Here is a 24725-nt window from a genome sequence, read left to right on the forward strand (position 1 = left end):
TGGTCACAAAGCGAAGCTTATTGAGCAAGGCCCGGGTGCCTGCTGTGCGGGGCCGAGGTCGCTCTGAAGTCGATCCTGAAGGATTACACAAGAGACCGCTTCGTAATAATCTGCAAACATAAATCGCTCTACATAAGCATACACTGGAAGTACAGGCATCTTAACAATCCGGCCATGCCAAACAGGCGAAGACCAACCGGTCGTTGACACGAACCAGCCCCCCTCATTCGCGCGTCGGTGAAAGGCACGCAGCCACGCGTTGCCGCTCGCGCTTCGCCCTTGTTGAGCGTGATGTACATCGATATGATCCCACCAATCCTTCTGACAAGCAGTGTTCGCGTCTTTAATACCGTATCTCAGAGCCCTCGACGTCATACCACCACCGCCCATACGCGTGCCGCTGCCAACCGTTGTCCATACCGTACTCCAATACTCTTGATGCGGTTCCTGACAACTGCATTACTGCACCAGGCATGCCGCCGTTTCTGCATCGTGTACAAGACACACATCAATGAAGGACCAAAGGAACATACATCAAGATTGCATCCCGGCTATAAGTAAACCGTCGATGCCTGTGCACCCCGGCGGCACCAAGGTACCGAGACAACGTGCACCCGCTTGCCATCAGTCCTTGTTTATAAATCCATGAATCATGCCCAATCGCCAATCACCGTTCCGCATACTGTAACCCAACACTCCCCTCTCACGCCGCCCGGCCCCCGATTCTTGATTGCCGCCACGGCTGCGCAGCGCCCAGCGGCGCCGTCGCCGTCGGCTGCACACGCAACGGCACCGCCTCCGCCTCCACCTCCGCTGCGAGTCCCTCATGCATTTGAACCACGCCCACCAACGCCGCTGACGCCACCGTCGCCGTCACAGTTGCAGTCATCATCGCCGGCCCCATCCCTGCATGCAATAAAGCCGCCTGCAGCACCGCCACTCCAGCAAGGTCACTGCTCGCCGCGCGCTGCAGCTGGCCATTGCTGCTGCTACTGCCACCGCCACTACCGCCACCACCGCCGCCGCCGGGCCCGAAGTTGCTACTGCCACCAAGTCCAGGCTGTAGCAGCTTGGCCGAACCTCCACCGCCGCAAAGGCGCCTGTTGTTGCTGCAACTGGGGCCAAGGCCGTTGCTGTCACTCATGCGGGGGCTCCGTCGTGTCACCGAGGGACGCAGCCCATCCATGGAGGCAGTCAAGCACTCGCCCTGCACGCTGTGGTGGCGACACAGCCGCTGCTGCACCTGGTCAGTCGAAGCGCGCAGGCTGCTGTTCGCCCAGTCGCTTCCAGACGTGGTGGCAGCGGCGGCGGCCGCGGCGGGTTGAAGCTCAGGAGAGCGGGTGGGTGCGGTACCTCGGCAGCGGCAGGGCGGTGCTCAGAGATGCCGTACAGCACCCCACTGCCGACGCCTGCGGCACCAGCGCCACCGACACCGCCGTTGGCAGAGCCGCCGCCAGAGCCGCCGCCCGGCGTCAGCAGCGCCGCGGAGCGCCGCGTCATGCTGCTCTGACGCTGCAACACACCGAACGAGTCGCCGCCAGTGGCGCTGAGGCGACGCGACGGCGACATAGCAGCGTGTGACGGTGACTGCGGCGGCGGCGCCGCCACAAAAAAATAGATATTCCTTCGCCGTAGCACTCACGATGTCGGCAGCCGGGAGCGGCAGGCCCCCGAGCCAGCCGGGCCGCACGCGCGGCGGCAGCCCAGCCAGCGGGGAGAAGGGCCACCGCCGCCGCAAACCGGTCGGCCGCCTGTTGAGGCGACGCCGGCCCCGGCAGGGGCGACGGCAGGCGCGCCCGCGTACTCCAGTGCAGCACCCGCCGCCACACAGCAGTCACATACATTTCCACACACGCTTCACCAAACCGGGAGCCCCACGCCCCAAGGGCGTGTACATGCCTGCCGCAGTTCGTTCAGGCCGTCGTGCGCTGCAACCAGCTGGCCCACACACGCCAGTCCCGGCAGAGCGAACAAATCCGCGAAAGCCACTTCCCACGTGCGGCCGCCCTCACACAGCGCCGGGTTAGCCCACAATGGCACATGACTCACCCACGCGCCTAGCTCAGGCGGCGCCACAGGAGTCACCGCGGGCAATTCAGTCATGGCCTTCAGCAGACGCGCAAACGGTTTGCTAAGGGCCTAAGGCGCATCACTCGTTGAAGGGCACTAGGTACTGGAGGAACCGCAGCGAGGCCGCCGACCCCATCACTTGCCACAGCTCGCCCACGTCCGGCATGTCCTGCACGTGCTTGGCCCAAGCGATGGCGCCCAGCGCGTTCAGCGCGGCAACCCATGCGTTCGCGGTGCCGTAGAAGTACTTGTTGGACGCGCGGCCGTCCGCGTGCTGAGCGGCCTGCACGCAACGCAGGTCCCGCACGAATTATGGGCCTTCCAGATTATCTACTTTCGTGTTTTAATTCAGGACCATGTCATACAAAGAGCATTGCGCATTGAGTATGCTTCGTGAGGGACAGATCCACCCGCACCCGCATGCCGGCGTTCAGGATAACCTGCACCAGCTCATCGTGGCTTGCCGCTGGTGTGCTGGTCGGCTTATGAGCTTGCAGCCCGGCGGCATTCGGCTCAAAAATCATACACGGGTCATCGTCGGTGAACTCCAGCGAGCTGGCTCTCATGATACTGGACAGCTCCCCGCGCACGTTTAGCCTTGGTTGAGCCATCTGAGCTTCAGGGCTCTCTAGAGGTCTCACTAGAGGTCTCACCAGAGGGCCCGCCCAAGGGTTCGCTAGCGGCTTGGGCTTCTTGATACCGAGGCGCAAAGAGGGCCTACTCTGTACCTTTAACGTAAAATACAATCTAAATATGCAGTATGCGCCCCAAAACAACCCCAAATTGCTGCGCTGTCGCTTCCTGCCGTTTTCAGCCATGGGCGGGCACCAAATCCGGCCGACCAATAATCCGGCAGCCCGTGGCAGTGTGATGGGACAGGGTTCAGGCAGGTTGGCGAGGTCCCATAGGGTGCAGCTGACGCCCGTACCCCAAGCAGACAGCAAACAGTTTGCAGCGGCAGCCCGTGGCAGCCCGCTCCGTCCCGCTCTCCTCCCTCCCTCCCTCCCCCCCTCCCTCCTGGCCCAGCGTATTATGCACCGTATTTTAACGTACTGTACTAGGAATCCTAGTACGCTGTATTAATATGCGTATTATGGAGAGAGGGTCGCGTACTAGGCAACTCTGGTTTCGCTTTCGCATCATGCGCACGACTGCCAAGCACTGATGCATGTTTGCATGACTGTATGTGATGACCTGACTTTTTCTCGCATGCATGTGCCCTGTGGCTCTTCCTCACGCATGTCTTGACGGTAGCACCGTAGCAGTGGGAATTCAAAGGTTTGGGGCCGGCGGACGTGGCTGCATGGCAGGTTGTGTTACGTACGGTAGTAAAGATGATTGAATAGCTGGCCGCGAAGCATCGCATGTGTACCGTCCTTTTGCGTACGCAGCGTTGTTACACAATGTTTAATTTCAAGAGCGAGGCGAAGCAGGTCATTCCTCTCCGACACTCTGCTCATGGCACCTGATGGCACAAGCCTTGCAGAAATAGGCAGCCTTTAAGGCAGGCACCTCGCAAACCTTCTGAATATCATGCCTGTTAATGACGAGTGTGGTGGGAACGAATGCGTACGTAGACCAGAGCGGACGGCGGAGTGGGCTTGCAGGCGGCACGAGAGTAGGCAGTCAGTAGCGCAAGTTGCGAATTCACATGTTACCTCGTAACCGACGATAAACGCTGTGGACGGTCGCGCCCATGGCTGGCTGACAGAAAGCGGCTGCTGTATTGGGATGGCTGGGCTGGACGACGGCGGCCGGGCGTTGCTTGGGACTACCAGAAAGGATGCGCCCGAAACCAACCTGGAGAACACCAGCGCCTGACCTGCTCTGCTGCCGAGCCGCTCCCTTAAAAAGCTCCAGCAGCCTTTCTGAGGCATTCACCCTTGGAGCCTTCGGGATGGCTTGCGGCAGCACAGCACGCCAGCAGCAGCTGCGGCACGTCGGCTAGAAGCGACACGGAGCCATCCACGGAGCCATCCGGCACATGTGTGCTTCCTAGCTCCGGCGTCTGAATCACGTTGCCACCAGCAGCTGATCGTACGCACAAAAGCTCAGGACCAACACGAATATGAATGGCAAATACTAATATCTCACACAAAGCCGGCAACTTCGTCAGAATCATGTACGTCCGTCTGGTAACAGACTGCTCACAAGCAAGGTGGCTGCAGCCAACCTGACGCGCCCTGCCTTCTGATCAATTCAAAGATCCACTTTGCCCACGTGTGCAGCATCGCAGCTTATTGCCGCCGGCCTCACGCCTTAAAGCAGCCGAAGCAGGCAAACAGCCCGCCTCCGCCCTGCTTCTTGCCCGCACCAGCAGCAGCGGGCTTCACAGGCTCCCGCTGCTGCTGCTGCGGCGGCACCGGCACCTCGGCGGCTGGCGCCGCTGCCACTACCGCCGCCTGCTGCTGCACGACCGCCCCCTCGTCTTGTGTCGGCACAATCTCCGGGTTGGCGCTGTTGTGCAGCGACTGCGGCGCACACACCGGCTCCGCCGCTGCTGAGGGCGCAGCCTCCACCGCCGCCTGCGCCTTCCTGCCAGCCTCCGCAATGGCCTCCCGCGGCGCCGCTGCGTCCGTTGCGGGGGCAGGAGCCACCACAAGCTCCTGCGCAGCCGGCTTGGCGGCAGCTGGCGCCGGTGAAGGCGCCCCAGGCTCAGTGCTGGCGCCGGGGGTGTTGGGGCCAGCTCCGCCCGCGATAGCGTTCTTGCCGGATGAAACCGGCATCTTGGCGATAGGCAGGTCCTGCAGTTGGTGATAGTCAGAGGGGTGGGTGGTGTTTTCGGCTTTTGACAATTCGAATGTGGAGTAGCAGGTGAGGGGAAGCGAGTGCATTTCAGGGCCCAAGGGCTGCCCGTACAGGTGCAGTGACTGATTTTGCATCCATCGTTCTGTTTCCAAGTACGCTACACGACGCGCGCGCTTGAAACACATGGCCACCCATGTCTCACCTCCAGCTCGGACTTGCGCTTGCGGCCAGCCGCATCCGCCGGCGTGGTGGGCTCGCCTGCTGCACCCGCAGCGGGGGTGGCCGCGGGCTTGGCGGAGATGGGTCGCGGCCGGATTACCGGCGTCTTGGCTGCAGGCCATGTGAATGTGATGACCGCACGTCAGTGAAAGCTGTGACTGACCCCCCCCCCCAGCAGCCGGATTCAACATGCCCCCGCCTTCCCTCAATATTTCTAGCTATGCCCGACCCACCTGTCTTGGGCTGCTCTTGTCCGAAGATGAACATGGGCGCGCCAGGCGACTGGGCGGCGGCTGCGTGGCGGCAAGCAAAGACAAGGAAGGGCACATTCGGCCAACTACAAAAATCGGCCATGTAACAAGCAAGCATGGCCAGCCCAACCCCATGTCAACGGTACCCAAGAAGGCAACATACACGGGAACCACCCACCATCGGCCTGCTCCTTCTGCGACTCCTGCACCTCAGGAACCGCGTGCTCCACACCAGCCGCCGCAGCCACCGCAGTCGTTGCAGCCAGGAGCGTCGGCGGCTTGGCGCCCGCAGCCGCCTTCGGCGCGCGCGGCGCGACCGGCGGCCGTGGCGGCGCGGGCGCCGGAGCGGCCGCGCCCTCGGCAGAGGCAGACACAGCCATGAGGGCTGAGTCACGGAAGCCGGGCACCATCTTGCGCACGATGTTTGCCACAGTGCCGTAGGCCTTCTTGCTAACGGTGCGAGGCGACGCCGTGGCGCCAGCCTCCGCCACCGCCTCTGCGGCGGCCGTAGGCACCGGCGGCACGACGGCGGCCTGCACAGCTGCCACCGGCTCGGGCACGGGCTCCGCCTCCTGCTCGGGCGCGACCGAAAGCGTCACCTCCTCCTCCTCCTCCGCCACCACCTCCTCCGAGGCGGCAGTGGCCAGTGGCACCCCGGGCCGCGGCGGCGGCGAGCCGCCGGGCACCTTGCCGCTGCCGGCGGCCGCCTTGGCCATCACGGGCGACTCGCACTTCTCGAGGTCGGGCATGGGCAGGCCACCGCCCTCCGACATTTCGCCACTCTGCCCCGGAGCCAGCATCTCCAGGCTGCCAGCCGCCGCCAGGCCACCGCCGGTGCGGATGGCGGCGGGCGGCTGCGCCGCTGCCGCAGGCGGCGCCGCCAGGCCCGCAAGCAGCGCCATCGCAGCGACACCCGGCGCGCTCTGCTCGTCCTTGCAGGGAGAGCCCTCAGCGGCAGAGGCGCCGATAGCGGTGGCAGAGGCGCGAGTAGGCATCTTGCTGTTGATGCTATCGGCAGCGGCACCGGTGTCAGCTGCGAATGCGGCAGTGGGCGCCTGGTCGCGCTGCCGCGGCGAGGCCGTTGCAGCGGCCTTGGTCGCCGCGGCTGAGGAGAGGAAGGCAGTGTCACGCGGGCTGCGCTGCGCCTTGCCGGGCGAGGAGACATCGCCCCCACCGCCACCAGAGGCGCGGAGGACATTTCGGAAGATGTCGGTGGACATGCGGTGCACGGCAGCGGCCGCCTCGGCCTCAGCAGCCGCCGCGTCATCAGCACCGAATGCAATGTCACCGCCCGGTGAGGGCGGGACCGAGCTGGCGCTGGCGGCCGAGCCTTCGCCCGCGGGCGCCAGCCGCACTGGTGCTGACGCGGCCTGGACATAGCCGGCGACCATGGTGGTGCTGGCGGCGGCCGCGGCGGTGAGTTGTGTGTCCGCAGCTCCGCAGCCGCACGCCGCAAGCAGCTCCGCGCCCAGCTCCTGAACGGACGCGGGAGGCGGCGAGGCGGCCGCATCGGACACATTCCCGCTGTTGCTGCTGTTACCGAAGCCGGAGAAGATGCGCTTCAGGAGCAGGGAGCCTGGGAAGGCGGCTTGCGACTTGCGAGGGTCCAGGGTCGCCTGCTTGTCGCTAGCTCCAGCAGTGGCGGCCTTGCCAGCGGCGCCGCGGCGCGCCTTGCTGCTCTGGTCCTTCTGTACCGCCGGGTCCTCACTCACGGCACTGGCACCGCCCTCGGAGTGCGCCGGCACGGCGCTCCGCAGGCCCGGCGCAGGGCTGGCACCGGCGTACACCTCCTCGCCGGCACCGCCGGCGCTGGCCGCGGGCGTGAGCGCTGTGGCGCCGGCGCAACTGACTACCTCGCTGCGGCCGCCCGCCTGCAGCAGCAGCGCGGCGGCAAAGTCCAGACTGGAGGCGCTGGGCGCGGGGAAGGGCACGCTGCCGAATAGGCACAGCACCGAGGGCAGGATCTGAAGCTGCACGCCAGAGTCGTCAGGCCGCGGAATGACATGCACGCGGACCAGCGTCGCCTCAGCGGCGGCGATGTTGCTGCTGTCGGCGCCAGCCGGCGCGGCGTCTGCGTCCGCGTCGGCGTCGGCCGCGGCGGCTGCGAGGGCGGGGCTGGGGCTGCTGGTCGTGCGAGGGCTGGCGGCGCGCAACGGCGTGGTTCTGCGGGTGAGCGCCGGCTTCGGCCTTGCTGCAGGCTGAGCGCCACCGGCCGGAGGAACCTAGGTAGAGGTGCGGTCCGGGATGGGAGGTTTGGACACGTCAGCACACGGATTCAGTCCCAGGGCTTCATGCGAAGGGTGCGCAAGCGCCGGCGTGGGCACGGACAGTGAGAGCTATCAACTAGCAAATTGCAACGGGTGCAGCTAGTGCTCACTTGGGGTGGCAGCGCCGCGCTCTTGGTCTTCTTGGCAGCGGGGGTGTCGCAGAGCTCCAGAGCTGGAGCTACGTGCTGCAGCTTCGCCTCGCTCAGCGACTCAGGCACCAAACCCGCAAGCGCCGCGTCGGCGTCCTACACGCAGCCACGAGATAGTTCAATTGTGTGCTGCACCGTTCCGGAACGAGTCCAGTTTGCAAGCTGGTCAGCCTTCCAGGTTCGTTGCTGATGGCCCTCGTCGCCCTGCAGATTTCTTTGCTAGGCATATCTGTCATCCCCAGCGCACGCAATTTATACCTGGAGACGTGTTGGCGACTCGGGCTCGTTTGGAGCAGCGCTGTTGCCGACTACTGAAGGTGCATGAGTCCGGCAGGTGAAAAACGAGGCGTTGCTGTTGCGCTCCAGAGCCTCCTGGTACGCATCATCGTCGCTAGGCGTGCAGGAGTGCCAGTCCTCTGCAAACAATTGCCAGCAAGTCAGCGTCAACGCTGGTCATCGTTGAAGGTGCCTGAGCCATGCCCACTTCCCGGCAAGCGCGGGGTGTCTTAATTCTCATCCCTGGCATGACTTACCTATATCGACAGAGAAAGAGGCCACGCGGGCAATCGGAGGCGGCATATCGGCAAGGCGATTTGAAGTGACAGCCGGCTCAGCGGACGGGAAAACGCATGTTATACTTGATCGTTCTGTTCGCAGATGTCTCTGCTTGTTTTGTTATGTAGGGGCCTGCCGCGTGGGCCTGCCGGGCGAGAGGAAACATCGCCAGAAGACTAGGACAGGACTGGAACTCATCGCGTTGCTCCGTAAGCTCACAGTCGGAAGCCCCCCGGAGCGCCACACATAAAGCAGAATTATCTCCTGGATGTCCTCAATTAATACTGAAGGACGAGACCGGGTGCTTGGTTGGCACGAACCCGTTCACGCACACGTTCTTTCACGGCCCATCTTGGCCCTCTCCCCAACCTTCTCGCAAGTATGCGGTACGGCCGTGCGAACACTGCAAGGCCATGTAGCCCGGTCCTGCACGCCACCCTCTGCAGCCTCGCAGCATCATTCGACAGCCACTCAGCTAGCCGCTTTGATCCCTGCCGCGCAGGGCAACCCACCCAGCCGTAAAATCGGTGAACGACCAAGTCATCATTGAATCTCATGTTACACACGTAACCCCCAGCCGCAATCGGCCGACGCTGCTGCACCCTTGCCAAACAATCCAACATTAGCCATTTGCACCATAATGTACGCCCAGTCCCATCCTGCGTCCTTAAAAGCAGTACCTTCAGAACCCCAAAGTCAATACACCCCCCCCGTGCTCTCTCCCTACTGACCTACCAGCACGCGCGCAGTCCCGCCCCATGGAGGACTGTCTGCACTCTTGACGATTGTCCGCAACGGTCCGCACCTGTCCGCATCCCACCCCACTCATCCACACATTTCCCAAGCATAACAGAGATCACAAATGACGACTGGATCACCCCCAGTGCACACAGTATTCCCCGGGTACGCGTGGAGTTACTGGCCCGTACAAGTTCTGTGACGCGCTGTTGCTTTCAACCCTGTCTCAGTGCTGCGGGTGAATGTGCGAGAATAGGAAGTACAGCAGCAGGTCGTACACAATCTTGCCGCCGCCGCACAGGTAGAAGGCCCAGGCGAACAAGCCCTGCAGCCACACACACAGCAGTAATAGAGGGCATGCAAGTCAGCTGCAGCAGCAGTGGGGGGTGCAGAAGAGGACCTGGTGGAAAGGGGGACGCAGGAGTGGACCGGACCGTACGCACCCTTTGACATGACCACAATCACACACACGCACACGCACACACACGCACACGCCGTCAATGTTACACACGCACACCTGCTGAGCCAGCCAGCCTGTGATGAGCGGCCCGAAGGCGGCGCCCAGGCTCTTGGCTATGTTGATGACGCCCATGGCCACACTGCGCTCGTCAGCCGGCACCACACCCGCCACGTAGGCCGAGCGGGGAGCCACATCCATCTGCGTCATGGTGCATCAGGTTGCGTTTACACCAGGGGCGGGGGAAGCGGTTGTCCATGAAAGACGGGAATGAGTATTTTTCCACCCGCGCTAATTGCTATTCCCTATTGTAGAAAAATAGGCGGCAGGGAAAACTCGGCTGGAGCGAGAAGCGACCTCTCTGTGTCTGAGCAGGTGTGTGCGAAGTGCGGACGGCGCCTGCTTGGTAACGGGCAGCGCTGCCTGGAAGTTGTGATTCCGTTTGGTGGCTCGCGTGCCCGCGACGTCCAAGTGTGCCAGCACTGCGGGACTGTGTGGGTAAGTGGGATGGCAGGTTTGGGGCGGCAGGTCGGTTTGGAGATGATGACACGGGATGACACGGGATGACACAGGGCGGTTTGGAGATGATACGGGGTGACACACGGGATGACACACGCCCTGTTTGCATGTTGAACTGCAGGGCCGCGACGCCAACTCGGCTACAAACATGCGGCACGCGCTGATGGAGATGCTGCTTGGCAAACCGCGGCCTGCAGCCCTGCGACCTGCTGGCGGCGGTGGCGGTGCAGGGCCTGGCGGCGGCGGTGGCGGTGGCGGTGGCGGTGGCGGCGGTGCAGGGCCTGGAGACGGCGGTGGCGGCGGTGGTGGCACCGCGCCTACCGGCGGCAACAGCAGCGGCCACGGCGTTGGGCCCGGTGGTGGCGGCGGCACGGGCGGCCCTGGGCCCAGCGGCAGTGGCGGCGCGCATGTTCGGAGCAGAGGGGGCGGGCAAGGCCACGTGGAGGAGGACAGCGCGGCGCCGCCTTCAAAGCGGCGCCGGCGCGCAGGTTGAGACCTGCCGGTGTTGTCTGGTTAGCGACCTGTGCTGACGAGGATGGCGTAGCGGGCAGTCAGCTGCAGCGGCAAGGGTGTTGAGAGGTTTTCCTTGCTGTCTGGTTGGCCTGCTGCCTGCTGCACTAGTGCTTGATAGCTGGGCGCGACTGGGCACATATGGCGGGCGGTGCCTGTACAAACCGACCCCGGCTATGTCCGGGAGATGAGGCTAGTATCGGAACCTTCGGCCTCAGACGGAGGACGTGGCGTGGGCTCAGCCCACTTTTCCCTTGCGAGGGAGAGCCACCTTTTCTTGTTCCACCCGCGCACCTGCACACACACCTGCACACCACACCTGCCCTCCCACCTACATTCACCCGCGCAGCCGCACCCACACCCGCCCAGCCGCGCCCGCACACACCTGCGAAATGGAGTACCGTGCGAACACCATGGCGGTGGCTGACTCCAGGGAGGGCATGAGCGGCACCAGCAGCATCAGCACGTTGGAGGGCAGGTGTGTGAACACCTGCAGCGCCACGTGTGTGCGGCGCCACGTGTGTGCAGCGGCACGTGTGTGGACCATACCACATGGGTGTGTGCACGTGAGTGTGATGCGAAGGCCAGATGTGCAGAAGCTGGTTCATTCCAGAATACGTGCAGAATACGCAGCACTGCCGTGTCATTTCACACGCCCTCTCGCACCATGGTGTTGATGAGCCCCAGCCGCGCCGCCACGAAGCCGCTGGCCAGCGCACTGACGGCTGCCAGCATGTTGGCGCCGAACAGCAGCCCACCCAGGTAGGCCGTACTCACGCCGTACTTGGTCTGCAGGGGGGGCGGGTGGGGTGGGGAGGTGGGGGCTGGGAGAGGGTGCGCGAAGAGTTTGCGGGAAGAGGATGGGCGGGAAGGGGGTGGGTAGGGAAGGCCGTGGGCTACGTGTTATGGCCGTGAGTTGCGGGTGTGCTGAGCGCTCCAGGGAATGCGCGCGGGGCCAACGCTGCACCATACACCACCATGGCCACATCAGTATCCCTCCCGCACCCGCACCCACATCCACACCCGCACCCACACCCGCACCCACACGCCCATATCCACCCCCCCTCACCCCCCCCCACACACACCCACATCCACACCCACATCCACACCCACATCCACACCCACACTCAAACACCCACCCACAGGTCCACCCACCCACCCAACCCCACCCCACGCACCCACCCACCCACCCACTCACACACCCACATCTACCCACCCACTCACAAATACACACACTGCGATAAAGTATACTCTGAAGGTAATCCGCGGCCGTAGCTCTTGCATCGCATACACTGTCCTACGCGCAATGTTTTCTTTGTGCTCTTTAACACACACACACACACACACACACACACACACACACACACACACACACACACACACACACACACACACTTGGGGTTACAGGCTTATCGCGGGTAAGTATGACTACCTGGGTGACGGCAACCACGCGACGCTTGGTAAATTGGTAGGTATCGGTAAGTAACTCCGGCGTCGTCTGGGCGGGCTTTCGTTTCGTTTTTTAACACACACACACACACACACACACACACACACACACACACACAATAGCCGGCTACCTGGAAGAAGTAGACCAGCAGTGTGCCCGTCACCAGCCCGCCCGCCAGGCTGTCCAGACTGAACAGCGCGCTCAGCCGCAGCACCAGCGAGCGGGTGGGGGGCGTCAGGCCCAGGAAGCCGCGGCGCTGCTGCTGCGGGTCCGGCTGCTGCTGCTGCTGCTGCTGCTGGTGGTGGTGTGAGTGGCCGCTGCTGCTAGGCTGCGCGGGCTGGGCTTGGGGAGGCGGGTGCACAGGAGGGGCGGCAGCGGGGGCGGCTGCGGGCTCGGAAGGAGCAGCGGCGGCGGCGGCGGGGTGTGCGGCCGCCGCGGCTGCGGCTGCCGGGGCGTCCTCGTCAGCAGCGGCCGGCAGTAGTGGTGCCCGGAGCCCGGCCTCCTCATCATCGCCGCGGGTCTGTAGGGCCGGGGCCGGGGCCGGGGCCGGCAGCTTCGCCTTCCTCTCCACCTGCGCGCGTCAAAGACAGGTCGCTTGTTGTAATCTTGAGCGAGCTGGATTCACAGGGTTAACTTGATGCTCATTTATCGATTAATGGACAGCAGACCATGATGATTACAACGTCCAGGTCGGGATAGCACGCCCAACCGCCTTGAATATCAGGGGTGCGTGTTCTGGCTCTTCACTGGCATAGCGCGCCTCACCACGCGCTTCACACCCAACCGCTTCCAGCAACCATTAACCGCCCATACCTTGTTGGTTAGCAGCAAGAACATCAGCAGTAGTACGGCGCCGGAGGCCGCGTACTGCAGGAATATGAACCGGTAGCCCTGTACGGCGGTGATGCCGTACGCGGCCTGCGCCCACGTGAGCGCGTGCCCCGCCACCAGCGCGCCTATGGCTGTCATGGCGTAGCCGACCAAGTTGTACCTGAGGGGCCACGGGTCCAAGTGGGGTGGGGCATCCAAGTGGTGGTAGGAGGGGCTACTAAACGGTGGGGGGCACCCACATCTAGATTTGCTTCCCGCTCAACATACCTTCCCGGCCTCCCATCCCCTCTCGGACCACCTCCTGCACCGCCCCCCTTGGCGCCATCTGCTGGACCGCGCCCTTCACCGCCTCCCCCGCTTCTCCACCCATCCACTGCCCCACCCATCCACTCGCGCCGCCCCACCCCACCCACCACGCGAACACGTGTGTGCGGGCGGCTGCCGGTACCAGCTCCGACAGCACCGCCTGCTCCAGAGCCATGAAGGGGCCCACCTGCAGCAGAGGCGTGGACAAAGGGGTAGTGGGTGGGTGGGTGGTTGTAGATACCAGCCCAAACCGAGCCAACTGGCGGAGCGCAGGCAGGTGGGTGGGTGGGTGGGTGCGTGGTAGGTGGGGGGCGTAGGAGGCGAGGCGAGGGCGGCGGCTGGAAGGGGAGTCGTGGCAGGTCGGTGCATTGGTTCCCCAGTGGGGCTTGCGCGGCTGAGTGGGGTTCACAACGGGCCGACGAGAAGAGTGCAGGAGGCGTGACCCAAAAAGGAAAGGCACGCCCAGTGTTGCGGCCCTTGCGCAAACAGGAGACTACGTCCATGTGTCGGCGAACAAACGCACGCGGATTCAGCTGCAGTGAGCCGCCACAAGTCATCGAGTCACCAATTCATCAAGTCACCGTGTTATCACCACCCGGCCACCAAACCCGTCCCGCCCGGCCCGCCCACCTCATTGCCGCTGGGTGACAGCACGCCCACGGTGGCGGCCACCAGCAGCAGCGCGAAGGAGGGGTGTTGGACCTGGGGGCGGGCGGAGCAGGGGCGGTGCGTGTAAGGCGCGTGGTGGGCCGGCTCGCGCCTACCACCCAGCCAAAGCCCTGGCCTATCCCAATGCGCATTGCCGTGCAACTGCCGCCACCAGCCCCACGGTCGTGTAACTCCCATCCCCTCTCACCACCCGCCTGCCCCGCTACCCCTGCCCCCTACCCTGCCCCTCTGCCCCCTGCCCCTGCCCCCGCCCCCTTGTCCCTGCCCCCCTGCCCCTCTGCCCCTACCCCTGCCCCCCCTGCCCCTACCCCTGCGCCCGCCCCGCTGCCCCTGCCCCCTACCCTGCCAGCCCTACCCTTGCCCCTGCCCTCACCCCTACCTCCGCCCCCTTCCCCATCCCCCCATGCCCCCCCCCGCCCGCTACCCCCTGCCCCAACCTACCGTGCCGTACACTGCGCCCGCCAGCACCATGAGCAGGCAGGAGGCGGCCAGGCAGGCGCGGCGGCCCAACCCGTCTGCATGCCGAGTCACCCACAGGCTGATGGCGCTGTCACCCAGCAGCGTCAGAGTCAGCAGCGAGCCGATCTCGCGGTCTGGATTTGGATTTGGGATTGTTGGGAAGGAGGGAACGGAGGGAGGGGGAGTGGGGAGTGGGGAGTGGGCGTGTAACGACGAGAGAAAGGATGTGGGGCTGCAGCCCTCGCCACACACACGGTTGGTAATGGCCAAATATCGCACCCCCCGAAGTCCGCACAAAACACAATCCCTCGATTCTTGTTCATTAATTAGCAGGATTGCTATCCAACGCGTACCGGCGCCCACGCACTCGCACGCAGCTGCGCACCTGACAGCCCCACAGCGCTGAGGAAGAGCGCCAGCACCACCCCCGTGGACCCGTACGCGAGCATGCGGACGGTGCGCGTGAGGAACAGCACCGCAGCGTCCCATCGCGCCCCCGAGCCCATGGTGTGATGCGCGTCCGAGCTAGCGCCGCTCAGGGCTTGAGGGACTAACTGGGCGTGTCCAGGGCCGCTTGTGTCCGGGGAGTCCGGGGAGTTCGGCGATGGAGCAAGCTGCCAAGGCTTAGTGTGCTGTGTAAGGCCGCACAAACTGCGCCCGAAGCGACAACCCTGCAGCCGGGAGGAAAGATATATCGAAAACGCGTTTCGCTGCACGAACTTGTTTCGGAGGTGCATGTGCGGGCAGACGACTCACAGGCCAGTGGTTTGGCTTGTACACTTGTCAAATTGCTTCAGGAAATTTCCATGTAGAACTATCAACAACGCGGGCAAGGCAAGAGGGGCCTGGAGCAAATACAACTAACCTGTGCACACGCCAGGCCGCGAGGTCCGTGTCGAGGGTACGAGGTATCTTTAATTCACAGCTGTTCAGGACTATGATATAGGCTGAGCAGATTGAAATGCTTGCAGAAGTCAACTCGTAGTCTGCAGGTTCGCAAACTCGCCTCGGCACTGAAATACTAAAGTACCGTTCAGCTGCAGGTTCGCAATTACAAAGCTTCGCACCAGCGCAGTGTGGAGAGGGCAAGCTTCTTGCACACAAAAGCGAGTCGGTTGTACGGGTAACCACCTGAACCCTCTGCAAGGCTCCCACCGCTGCAGTCGGACCTAGCCGCCCGCCCTCCTTGTCACCTATCTTCGTGTCATACGCCGCTCTACCTCCTGCTCCTCATATCCTGAGCCCTCTGCCCCCCAAGCTGCCCCTCCAGCGTGTGGCCCGCCTCAGCCCACCACTGCCACCACGCACCGCCGTCACACATACCTCCACTGTGCACCCACTGGCCACGGCGTCATCCCCTACACGCACCGCCATCACCACCAACGCCATCACGTACATCATGTACAGCTACACACCCTTTGTCACCCCGTCACCATCCCAATGTCGTTGGATCTCATCACGTCTTGGTGATGCGCTTGATCTCGTACATGATGGACGGCACGTTGACCGCCTCGCGCACAAGCGTCAGGCCCTCGGCGCCCTGCCGCTTCAGGAGCTCCAGGAAGCTGCGTGTGTGTGTGCGTGTGCGCGTGTGTGGTGGAGGCGGCGGCGGGGCTACGTTGATAATGAGTTAAAGGAGTGGGGGTAGGGGCGGCATTGGCGGTTGGCGGAATGGGAGGAATGGGTGTATGCGACGCGGGTGGCGCTGCCAAGTAACAACACTCCCTGTGCCTCCCTGTCCCTCCCTCCTCTCCCTCCCCGTCCCTGTCCTCTTCGCCCCTCCCTCCGTCTCCCCCGCTGTCCCGCCCCCTCCCTCCTCACCGTGTGTAGTACTTGAGCAGGCTGGTCATGGACGCCTGCAGCACGTCGCGCCCGCACCCCGTCTCCGCAAACTGTGCGCCCACCTCGCGGTGCATGGCCTCAATGGCGGCCTGCCACCTGGGGGCGGGTGGGTGGGTGGGGGAATGGGTGGGGGAAGGCGGGGAAGGTAAGGGTTAGTGCGGGCAGAGGAGGGGCGTGCAGGGTGGGTGGTGGGTTCAGGAGCAGGGCAAAGGTCGGGTTTAGGGCTACGGTGGCCCCAATACTACCACTGGGCACAAAGCGCTGGGAGAAGAGGGAGAACAGGACAATGCGTGGCAGCTGGGTAGGCGGTGTATAAACATGGCTTTAACAGAATTCCGAACCCTGAACACCGAATCCCGAACCCGCTGCACATGCGGTACGGTGCGCACCTGGTGGCGAAGTCCCGGAGGATAGGTGCGGCCTGGGCCGGCGCAAAGCCGGGGATGATCTGCCCCTCCGCCGCGCCACTGCGCTTGGCGGCCTGTGAGGGAGGTTCGGTGTGTGTGTGTGTGCGGACGGGTGGGTGGGTGCATGCGTGCGTAAGTGGAAGGCAAGGGTGGCGTGCGGCTGTGAGCTCGTGGCGTGGGGTCGTGCCCTCGTGGGCGAGTGTTGGGTACGTGGGTGCTTCGGCTTGTGTGTGCATGAGCTCGTGGCTACCCGGTCTGGCCTGCACCACACGCCGCTTTGAAGCAGGCCCACCAGTTCCCCCCGCCTTTCCCCTGCCAGCCCTGCCCTGGCCGACACACGGCACGCCAGCGGCACACGGGCGCGCACTCCACCCGAGTCGTGCGTGGTGGAACCAACCGACCCCAATACTCTAAAACTCGAGCACTCCGTCTTGCATGGACGGCTGCCCGCCTTCCTGCTCCGCCTTCTTGACCCCTTCCCCCCTCCCATCGGCTCCGGCTTCTTGATCCCTTTCTGATAATAATGGGAATTTTGCTTTGGGCCCGGGCACATTATCCTGCCCCCCCCCCTCTGCCCACCTGCTCCGCCTTCTTGACCCAGTCCACCATGTCCCGGAAGTGCGCCCCCAGCTGGTCGTCCACGAACAGACCCGTGCAGCTGGCCAGCTGGTCCTGCGGGGGCGGGGGTTACATTCATGATTAGTTAAGGAAGTGAGGGGGGAGGGGTTACATTCATGAGTAGCTAAGGAAAGGGTAGGCGGTAGGCAATCTTGGGGGCGGGGGAGGGGGCCGGGACGTGCGGGGTGGACAACACCCAGAACACATACATGGAAACCCTGATGGGGGGTGTATATACCAGCCCAAACTAGGGGAATTCAAGTGCGCATGTGCGTGCCGGTTGGGCATATGTGGCACAGGTGTGTGTGCAAAGCCGTGGTGCGGTTCAGTGAGAGGAGTGCGACGGCTTGTCCTAGTTGACGAGTGGCAGGTGGCGGGGGTGGAAAAAGCCGGACGCGGCCTCGCATCCCGCTGCCGCACCTCACACTCCTTGAGGTTGGTGAGCCCCGTCCGCCCAATGCCCGCGCTCGCCGCGCCGCCGCCCGCCGGCGCGCCCGCGCCGCCCCCTGGCCCTCCCGCGCCCGCGGCGGCGCCAGCCGCCCCCGGCGCGCCAGCGCCGGCCGGCGGCGCCGCAGGCGCCGCCGGCGCGCCAGCGCCCGCCGCCGCACCGCCGGAGGCGGCGCCTGCGCCTGGCGCGCCCGTGCCTGGCAGGCTGCCTGCTGCTGCGGCGCGCAGGGTGACGTGTATGTGGTTGTACTGCACGATGAGGAAGATGATGCCGGTGCGGCGGTCGCGGAAGAGGTTGGACATGCGCAGCAGCAGGTCGTGCATGGCCTGCCACAGCCGCTCCATCATGTCCACGAACGACTGCGCCTTGAAGATGCCTGCGGGAGCGGGGGTGGAGCGGGTGAGGGGGTTCCGGGCGTGAGTATTCAGGAGGGGGGAATGGGGGGAAAGGGAACCAACGGCACACGGTTCCATGCCATTTTCCCTGCCCGCCTCACATCCCACTCCCCGCCCCCCGCCTCACCGGGGTCGCTGCTGTCATACCCCGCCATGAGGATGAGTACGGAGCTGGTGAGCGCGGCGTAGCGGCGCGTCACAAAGTGCGGCCGCGTGGAGTCCACGAACAGCACCCGCTCGGCGCCGGGCCGGATGGACTGCAGCTGGCCGTCGAACAGCAGCTGCGGGCGGGAGGGCGGGAGGGGGGGGGGAGGGAGGGGGGTTGCAGTGATGGTTAGGAAAAGCGGTACAGGATGCATTGAAGACCGCAGACGAAGTCGTGGGGGATTGTAGATACCAGCCCAAATTCACCCGAATGGGGGAGGGGGCGTAGCCGCTCATGCGAGTAATTGATTTACTGTATGTACAAACCCCCGCTCAACCCTCTCCCCCGCTCTCCCCCGCCCCGCACCTTGAACCTGGGCCACAGCAGCAGGTGTACGCGGTCCAGGTAGTCGTCCAGGGAGGGCACGCGGCGGCGCGCCATGAGCTTGCGGTGGTCGTGGTTGATGCGGATCATGATCAGGATGCACACCAGGTCGCCGATGTCCTGCAGGTTGTTGGCCAGGTCGCCCTCCACCACCGCCACGATGGGCGCAAACATGTCCCTGTGGAGGTGTGGGGCAGGAAGGCAAGGCGGGCGGGTAGGCAGGTTAGCAGGAGAAGCTTACGACTCTCTACCCTATCTTTTAGGGTGGGTGTTGGTTCCTTTGGGATTGGAATGAACACACACACACACACACACACACACACACACACACGGCCTCCAGTCACCTGAACACGGGCAGTCCCTCGTCCTCGTCGAAGAAGTCGGCGCAGAACAGGAACTCGCTGGTGGCGGTGTCCAGCAGCAGCTTGTGCACGTTGCGGAAGATGACCTGGCGGGAGGGGGAGGGGGGTGGTTAGGTGAAATGAAGTGAGGTGCAGTGAGAGGCGGCGGCGTGGTTGGGTTTCGCGAGGGATTGTGAGGATGAGGGGGGAGAAGGCGGGTGGCAGGGAGAAGGCGGCGTTCCGCACGCTCAGTGCCGGGCCTCTCCCTCCAATTACCTTATCGATACCCACCCACACCCACCCACCCGCCCACACCCACACCCATACACGCCCTGGTCGGGTCAACGTGCGCAACGGTGTTTGCGTGTGTTCCTCCCCACCCTCCCTGTTGCCGGCCCCTCGCTCCGCCAGTCCCTCTCAAGTCTCAACCCCAGTCCCTCTCCTCCCCTCATCCCCTCTCATCCCCTCTCCTCCCCTCTCCTCCCCAGCCCCTCAGCCCCCACGCCGCCGCCAGCGCCGCCCGCACCTCGTACGGGAACTTGCGGCCCTCGAACTCGGCCATGTGCGGGATGATGGCGGGCTTGTCCAGCTGGTCCAGCACAGCCGCGCGCTCGCCCAGGCTGAACGTGGCCTCCTGCATAGAGGCACAGGCGCGGAGGCGGAGGCAGAGGCGCGCAGGCGGACGTGCAGGTGACGTGGGCTAGCTCGAGTTGACTGGTTGGTTGGCGGGTGGGTGGGTGGGTGGGTGCGTGTACGGCAGTAGTAAAGGTGAGGGGGAAAAGTGGATGTCGGCCACGTGCGCTGCAGGGCAACGCCTCAGCCTCGCCAGCCGGGCCCCACCCCTGCAGCCCCAGGCAGCCGCTTCCGTGTGCCCCCTGGGCCCCAGCTTGCGGTGGAAACGGCGGACAACGCCCCGTTGGTCTTGTAGTTGCTGCGGCTGGAACTTTTTGATTGGGACTGGAACACACTACGGCCATGGCTCCATCCCCAACCCACGCACGCCTGGCCCCCCTGCTTCTCCCATCCCATAAGTGTTCCCGCCTGTGCTCCCCTAGTTTCACTTGATTTGGTTTAGTTAGGGCTGGTATTTCCGAACCCCCCTCACCGTGGTGGGCCGCGCCGCGCCCTTGCCGAACAGGCTGCCCAGGCCGCCGCCTCCTCCGGAGCTCTCGGGCGCGCCCAGCACGTCGTTGGGTCCCGCCACCGCCGTCTGTGTGGGGGGTGTCAGCAAAGCAGAGGGTCAACAAGGTGCGTGCGTGCGTGCTGGGAAAGCATAAAGTAAGGAAGAAGGAGGGACCGTGTATGCGTGTGAAGAGGTGGTTGATGGGGTCCGTTGCACAGGTGTGCATGCACCGGTCGTCACATGGCATGCGCCCGAGACCTCTCTGAAACCCTCCCTCCCGCCCCCCCCCCCCGCACGCCCCCTGAAGAACCGCCCCGCAGCCCCATGCCACCATCCGCTTGCCCGCTCCCTCCCCTACCCCTCTCCTTCCCTCCACTACACCCCTTTCCCCCCGCCTCCCCTTTCCCCACCCCACCCCACGCTGCCCCTGTGTTCCCGAAGTGCCTCTGGACTTTCTATACCGTACTTCATACCAACCATTCGCATAAATGGCTGCCCCTCCCGTCGCTCCCCTATTAATGTGATGTAACCACTCCGTTGCCCATACACGGCTGCCCCCTCCACCCTGGAGGGCGGCATGCCCTCCCCTCCCCCCCACCCCCCGTGGTTCTGGGTCCTGGTTCCTCCATGAACGGCTGCCCCCTCCACCCTAATGCCTGCACCGCCGGCCTCCCACCTGCATCTTCTCCATGGCTCCCAGGTAGGTGCGGAAGTGGGAGGCCAGGATCTTGGATAGGACCGACACATACTCGGAGCGGATCTGTGGACATGGGGGCGTGGTTGGGGTTAGGTGGGTGGGGTGGCAGCGTTGGGAGCGTGGAGCCAGAGGCCCCTTGCTCCAATGCCCCTTTGCTGCACCTGCGACGTGCACCCCCCCCGCATCGCCCCGTCTTGCATGGATAGTTACACCCTCGCACTTCCCCCCCCCCACACACACACATACATTCAAGCACTCCTTTCTCCATAACGTCTACCCCACACGCCCCCCCCCCCCGCCGTGCGTCGCGTGTGCCCGCTGTACCTCTGGACGTCGGCACTTCACTTCATATTTGATACACACCATCCCATGGATGGCTACCCCCCCCGCCGTGCGTTCCCTCCCGTTGGGCTCGGGCATAAATCCACCTCCCACGCATACACACAAACGCACAACACACACACACACACACACACACACACACACACACACACACACACACACACACACAAAAACCGCACACACGCATGTCACCCTACCTCCATGTACACGTCCTGCCCATGCGCCCGCAGGAAGCGCATGAAGTACTTGTACTTGAGCAGCACAGATTGCTGGATGATCTGTGTGTGTGTGTGTGGGGGGGAGGCGTGTGTGAGGGGAGCAAGTTAATGGGGTGTTGATGTGTTGGGAGAGAGGGGGAGCGGGCAGGTTAGGGCAGAGGGCACAGGCAGGTAGGGAGGGCACCATGTGTGCGTTCCAAGACATGTCCAGGTGACATGTCCAGTACATTGTAGCCTCCGCAACGTCGCCCGCTGACCGCACCCTGCCTCCTTCCCCACCCCGCCCCACCCTGCCAGTGCACCCGCCCCGCAGGAACTGCCCCCCTCCCCGCCCCCAATCACTAACCACTCCATCCTCCACGCATAGATGTCCCCTCCTGCTCCCCCCCCCCCAGCACTCCCACTGCGCCCACCCTGCGCCCGCCCACACCTGCACGTTGGTCTTGGGCCGCTTCAGCTGGTACACCTTGCCCAGCATGAACTCGCGGACCTGCGGGGTGGGAGGGGCGTTGCGCAGGTGAGGAGAAAGAGGGGTGCAGCAACGTGACCAGTGAGGAGGTTGGGTTCCTGGCACGACTAAATCTTGCGTGATTGCGTGTAGACTTGGAGGGGTGGCAGCCTTGGGGCAAACGGCGGCCACACTTCCTCCGTGTCCCCATCCCCATCCCCATCCTCTACCTCACCCACATGCGCGCGCCGCTGCGCCGCTGCAACACCGCTATCGCCTGTCCACATAACCCCACCCTTCCGCTCAAGCTCGGTGGTTCAAACGGACCTCATGTTTGCCTCAAACCACCGCCCCCACGCCTTCCCCCCCTCCGCACCTTGGTCACCGCCTTGACCCGCAGCTTCTCCAGCGCGCCCTCCACGTCCCGCCGCGCCAGGCTGCCCCTGGCCACGCCGTCCTCCCGCACGAAGCGCAGCTTGCGGTCCAGCGCCACCAGCGCCTCCATGTACTCCTCGTTCACCTGTGAGAGGCATACACACATACGGCGTGAGACACGGGCAGAGAGGGTTGGATGGAAAGGAGCTGTAATGAAGTGGACGGTTGCTAACTAAGCGCTTGACTTCAGCTGCTACCGGTACTGGCTGCACATCCCCACCCCACCCCGTCCACCTCCCATCCTCCCTTGACCACCGCCCGCCTACCGGACACCCGCCCCCGCCCCCGCCCCCGGCCTGCCTGGGATGGAGCCGCCCCCGATCTGGATAGTGCCGCGACCCCTATGCTGCCCACCTCGCTGTCCAGGATGGCCGCCACCAGCTCACATACACACACACACACACACACACACACAAACACTCACACAAACACACACACACACACACACACAAACACTCACACACACACCCGGGCGGGAATCCGGGAATTAGGCGTGCTGGGTAAACGTTGTTTAGCGCGCCCAGGGTGCGGAGCATGGACGCATACAGGTGCATCGCGGGGTCAGGCCGAATGGTCGCCCGTGGGGTTCCAGGCTTATCGCGGGTAAGTATGACTACCTGGGTCACGACAGTCACGCGACGCTCGGTAAAATGGTGGGTATCGGTAAGTAACTCCGTCGCGTCATTGGGCGGGCTTTCGTTTCGTTTTTTAACACACACACTTTCTTCCTCCCCGCTTGCCCACCTCCGCCTCCAGTCCCTCCCTCCGCCCTGCCGCCCACCTCGTTGTCCAGGATGGCCGCCACCAGCTCATCGCTGACTGTGAGCTGCTCGATGAAGGCGCCCAGCTGCCCCTCCGCCGCCCGCCGGTTCTTCAGCTTGGTGCCCATGGACTGCGACTGCACCTGCAGCTGCCGGATCTCCTCGCCCACCTGATGGGGAGGAAATAGGAGAGGGGAATAGATAGTGTCTTTGAAGGCCGTGGCCCCGCTTCCCCTCCGACCCCTGTAGGGTTTCAAACAGCCCTTGCTCCCACACACACCCTGCTTCGCCGCTCCCACCAGTCCCTGCGCCTGCTGCCTCAATCAACGCCTCCATCCCTGGCTCCCTTACTGTACGGCAGGAGACCACGGCCCGTGCCCAACGACGGCATTACCCACACGGGGGCCTGCCTAACGGAAGCATTCCCGCCAACACGAGCGGCCTGTCCCCGCAGCTATCCCTCAGCCTGGATAACAAAGCCGCTGCCCCCATGGACGGGGTCCTGCCCCCGCACGCCCCGCGGCGCTCTCTCCCTCTCGCCCCGTGCTCTCGCCCCCACCTAACGAATCATGAATGCAACCCCACCTTGCCCAGCTCCGACTGGAACTTGGACAGCAGCTGCTCCATGCCGTTGAGGATGGTGTCGCACACCTTGATCTGCGACGGCGGACAACAGGTTTGAGAGCATGTAAATAGGAGTTTGGCGTGTGTACACGAGGCTGCGGTGCCACACATGTATGAGTGCAATGGGGTGGTGTAATTGTGTTGCTGTCAGGGGCGAGGCGCGTAGGCGCTTCGCGCCATCTGCGGCCCGGGGCTGTTGGGGGCTATGCTCAGAGCTACCCATTTAGCTCAGCATGCTGAATCGAGACCGAGGCGGTTTCCCGGGGGATGGAAAGCACAGTCTTCTGGTGCTGCGTGCCTGGGGCTGCGTGACGGTATGACACGCGTGCAGCTGACACGCCCCCCCCCCGCAAGACTGATGTCGTAGACGGGGCCCCCTTTCGCAATGCCCTGGCTGACAGGCTGCAACCCGAAAGCTTTGGGAGTCCTACTTGGATCGCATCTGGCTGGCCGGTGCGGGCTGGCCCGCCCTGGCTGCGTGTCGCCATGCCACCCACCCACACGAACCCGACAGCCCAAGCCCCCATACCCCGGGCGCCCGCTCAACGCCACGCTCCAGTCGCACGCCACCCGCCACAGCCTCTCACGACGAACGGGACCTTAGCAGCGCGACGCACCTGGTCGTGAAGGGCAACCATGTTGTCGCTCTCGTTGATGTAGTCCTGGATTGACTCCATCTCCACTGTCCGCAGCTTGTCGTCGATTTCGCGAGCGTACTCCTTGACCACACGACCCTGCTCCAGAATGCCTTTGATCACGTCGTGCTCCTGGAACTCCTCCAGGTCCTTGTCAACGTCTTGCAGGCTGACCACGCCTCCTTCGCCCAGGAAATCCGCCAGGCTAATATTCTCTCCCAGCGGCGTCACGTCCGTCTCCAGGTCGTCTCCCTCAAACAGGTCTGCCATCAGCTGCTTCCTGAGCCCCTCCGCATATTTTGCGGGGTCTGAAGACACCACCTGGGCTGCCATGTTTTCTATTTGTTAAAATAAAGCAAGACTTGCAAACTTCTCCTGGCTGAAGACAGCTTGAGAGAAGAATTCTACCAACGATCCTCCCAAAACGTCTCCAGGAAGGACAGGAGAAAGCGTCAGAGTGTAGTGCTCCTATGTTTCACATGCTTCTGGAGGTAAAATGGAAACATGCTGTCTGTCCACCACAGTGGTCCTCGGTCTGAGCCAGTGCGTGTAACGTCTGGTGCCTGGAATCAATGACAGGGGGAGCACTGAGGACGCGGGGGTTTTGTTGCCAGCCAGCCAACAGGCGGGGTCGACCCGGTCGCATGTGCATCGGGTCTCAGGA

General features: G+C 63.9%; 4 protein-coding genes across 5 annotated transcripts; all 4 read right to left on the reverse strand.

Moving 5' to 3' along the window:
- Positions 1 to 71: 71 nt before the first annotated feature.
- Positions 72 to 2850, reverse strand: CHLRE_08g367050v5 (uncharacterized protein). Its single transcript, XM_043064954.1, has 2 exons — positions 2487 to 2850; positions 72 to 2353 (listed from the first exon to the last, which is right to left on the reverse strand). Exons 1-2 carry the CDS (start codon positions 2679 to 2681, stop codon positions 2150 to 2152), a joined length of 399 nt encoding a protein of 132 aa, XP_042921955.1. The 5' UTR covers positions 2682 to 2850; the 3' UTR covers positions 72 to 2149.
- A 484-nt stretch (positions 2851 to 3334) lies between these two features.
- CHLRE_08g367100v5 (uncharacterized protein) lies at positions 3335 to 8440 on the reverse strand. Its single transcript, XM_043064955.1, has 7 exons — positions 8238 to 8440; positions 7963 to 8120; positions 7666 to 7800; positions 5467 to 7510; positions 5271 to 5330; positions 5021 to 5148; positions 3335 to 4814 (listed from the first exon to the last, which is right to left on the reverse strand). Exons 1-7 carry the CDS (start codon positions 8281 to 8283, stop codon positions 4323 to 4325), a joined length of 3063 nt encoding a protein of 1020 aa, XP_042921956.1. The 5' UTR covers positions 8284 to 8440; the 3' UTR covers positions 3335 to 4322.
- A 74-nt stretch (positions 8441 to 8514) lies between these two features.
- CHLRE_08g367150v5 (uncharacterized protein) lies at positions 8515 to 15180 on the reverse strand. Of its 2 annotated transcripts, XM_043064956.1 has the most exons (12): positions 15064 to 15180; positions 14584 to 14869; positions 14181 to 14332; positions 13701 to 13772; positions 13178 to 13257; positions 12747 to 12924; positions 12064 to 12504; positions 11150 to 11272; positions 10869 to 10973; positions 10405 to 10494; positions 9515 to 9655; positions 8515 to 9322 (listed from the first exon to the last, which is right to left on the reverse strand). In XM_043064956.1, the coding sequence occupies exons 2-12, from the start codon at positions 14702 to 14704 to the stop codon at positions 9224 to 9226; spliced, it is 1602 nt and encodes a 533-aa protein (XP_042921957.1). In that variant the 5' UTR covers positions 14705 to 14869; positions 15064 to 15180; the 3' UTR covers positions 8515 to 9223. The 2 variants fall into 2 exon arrangements, with proteins under 2 accessions (XP_042921957.1, XP_001696136.1); XM_001696084.2 differs by lacking the exon at positions 10405 to 10494.
- A 57-nt stretch (positions 15181 to 15237) lies between these two features.
- On the reverse strand, positions 15238 to 24710 carry CHLRE_08g367200v5 (uncharacterized protein). Its single transcript, XM_043064957.1, has 17 exons — positions 24044 to 24710; positions 23388 to 23459; positions 22823 to 22972; positions 21983 to 22126; positions 21589 to 21648; positions 21138 to 21218; positions 20578 to 20661; positions 19884 to 19988; positions 19305 to 19412; positions 18782 to 18885; positions 18420 to 18615; positions 18036 to 18189; positions 17486 to 17889; positions 17027 to 17119; positions 16430 to 16521; positions 16020 to 16136; positions 15238 to 15763 (listed from the first exon to the last, which is right to left on the reverse strand). Exons 1-17 carry the CDS (start codon positions 24392 to 24394, stop codon positions 15655 to 15657), a joined length of 2424 nt encoding a protein of 807 aa, XP_042921958.1. The 5' UTR covers positions 24395 to 24710; the 3' UTR covers positions 15238 to 15654.
- Between the last annotated feature and the right edge of the window lie 15 nt (positions 24711 to 24725).

The sequence above is a fragment of the Chlamydomonas reinhardtii genome, chromosome 8 (genome assembly GCF_000002595.2).
Source record: "Chlamydomonas reinhardtii strain CC-503 cw92 mt+ chromosome 8, whole genome shotgun sequence".
NCBI classification, from domain to species: Eukaryota; Viridiplantae; Chlorophyta; class Chlorophyceae; order Chlamydomonadales; family Chlamydomonadaceae; genus Chlamydomonas; species Chlamydomonas reinhardtii.

Bases quoted from the DNA above. Each gene is read 5' to 3' on its own strand.
- CHLRE_08g367050v5 (XM_043064954.1), bottom strand. From the start codon at position 2,681: ATGGCTCAACCAAGGCTAAACGTGCGCGGGGAGCTGTCCAGTATCATG. The intron at 2,354-2,486 runs GTGCGGGTGGAT...CGTTGCGTGCAG, and splicing joins TCCTGAACGCCGGCATGCGG to GCCGCTCAGCACGCGGACGG.
- CHLRE_08g367100v5 (XM_043064955.1), bottom strand. From the start codon at position 8,283: ATGCCGCCTCCGATTGCCCGCGTGGCCTCTTTCTCTGTCGATATAG. The intron at 7,511-7,665 runs GTGAGCACTAGC...ACCTCTACCTAG, and splicing joins GCGCGGCGCTGCCACCCCAA to GTTCCTCCGGCCGGTGGCGC. The intron at 5,331-5,466 runs GTGGGTGGTTCC...GCCGCCACGCAG, and splicing joins GCAGAAGGAGCAGGCCGATG to CCGCCGCCCAGTCGCCTGGC.
- CHLRE_08g367150v5 (XM_043064956.1), bottom strand. From the start codon at position 14,704: ATGGGCTCGGGGGCGCGATGGGACGCTGCGGTGCTGTTCCTCACGCGC. The intron at 13,258-13,700 runs GTGGGCGGGCCG...CCTCTGCTGCAG, and splicing joins TGTCACCCAGCGGCAATGAG to GTGGGCCCCTTCATGGCTCT. The intron at 12,925-13,177 runs GTGGGTGGGGTG...GTGGCCCCTCAG, and splicing joins CGCACACACGTGTTCGCGTG to GTACAACTTGGTCGGCTACG.
- CHLRE_08g367200v5 (XM_043064957.1), bottom strand. From the start codon at position 24,394: ATGGCAGCCCAGGTGGTGTCTTCAGACCCCGCAAAATATGCGGAGGGG. The intron at 20,662-21,137 runs GTAGGGTGACAT...CCATGTCCACAG, and splicing joins GGCAGGACGTGTACATGGAG to ATCCGCTCCGAGTATGTGTC. The intron at 18,886-19,304 runs GTGCGGGCGGCG...CCCTCCCGCCAG, and splicing joins GCCGCAAGTTCCCGTACGAG to GTCATCTTCCGCAACGTGCA.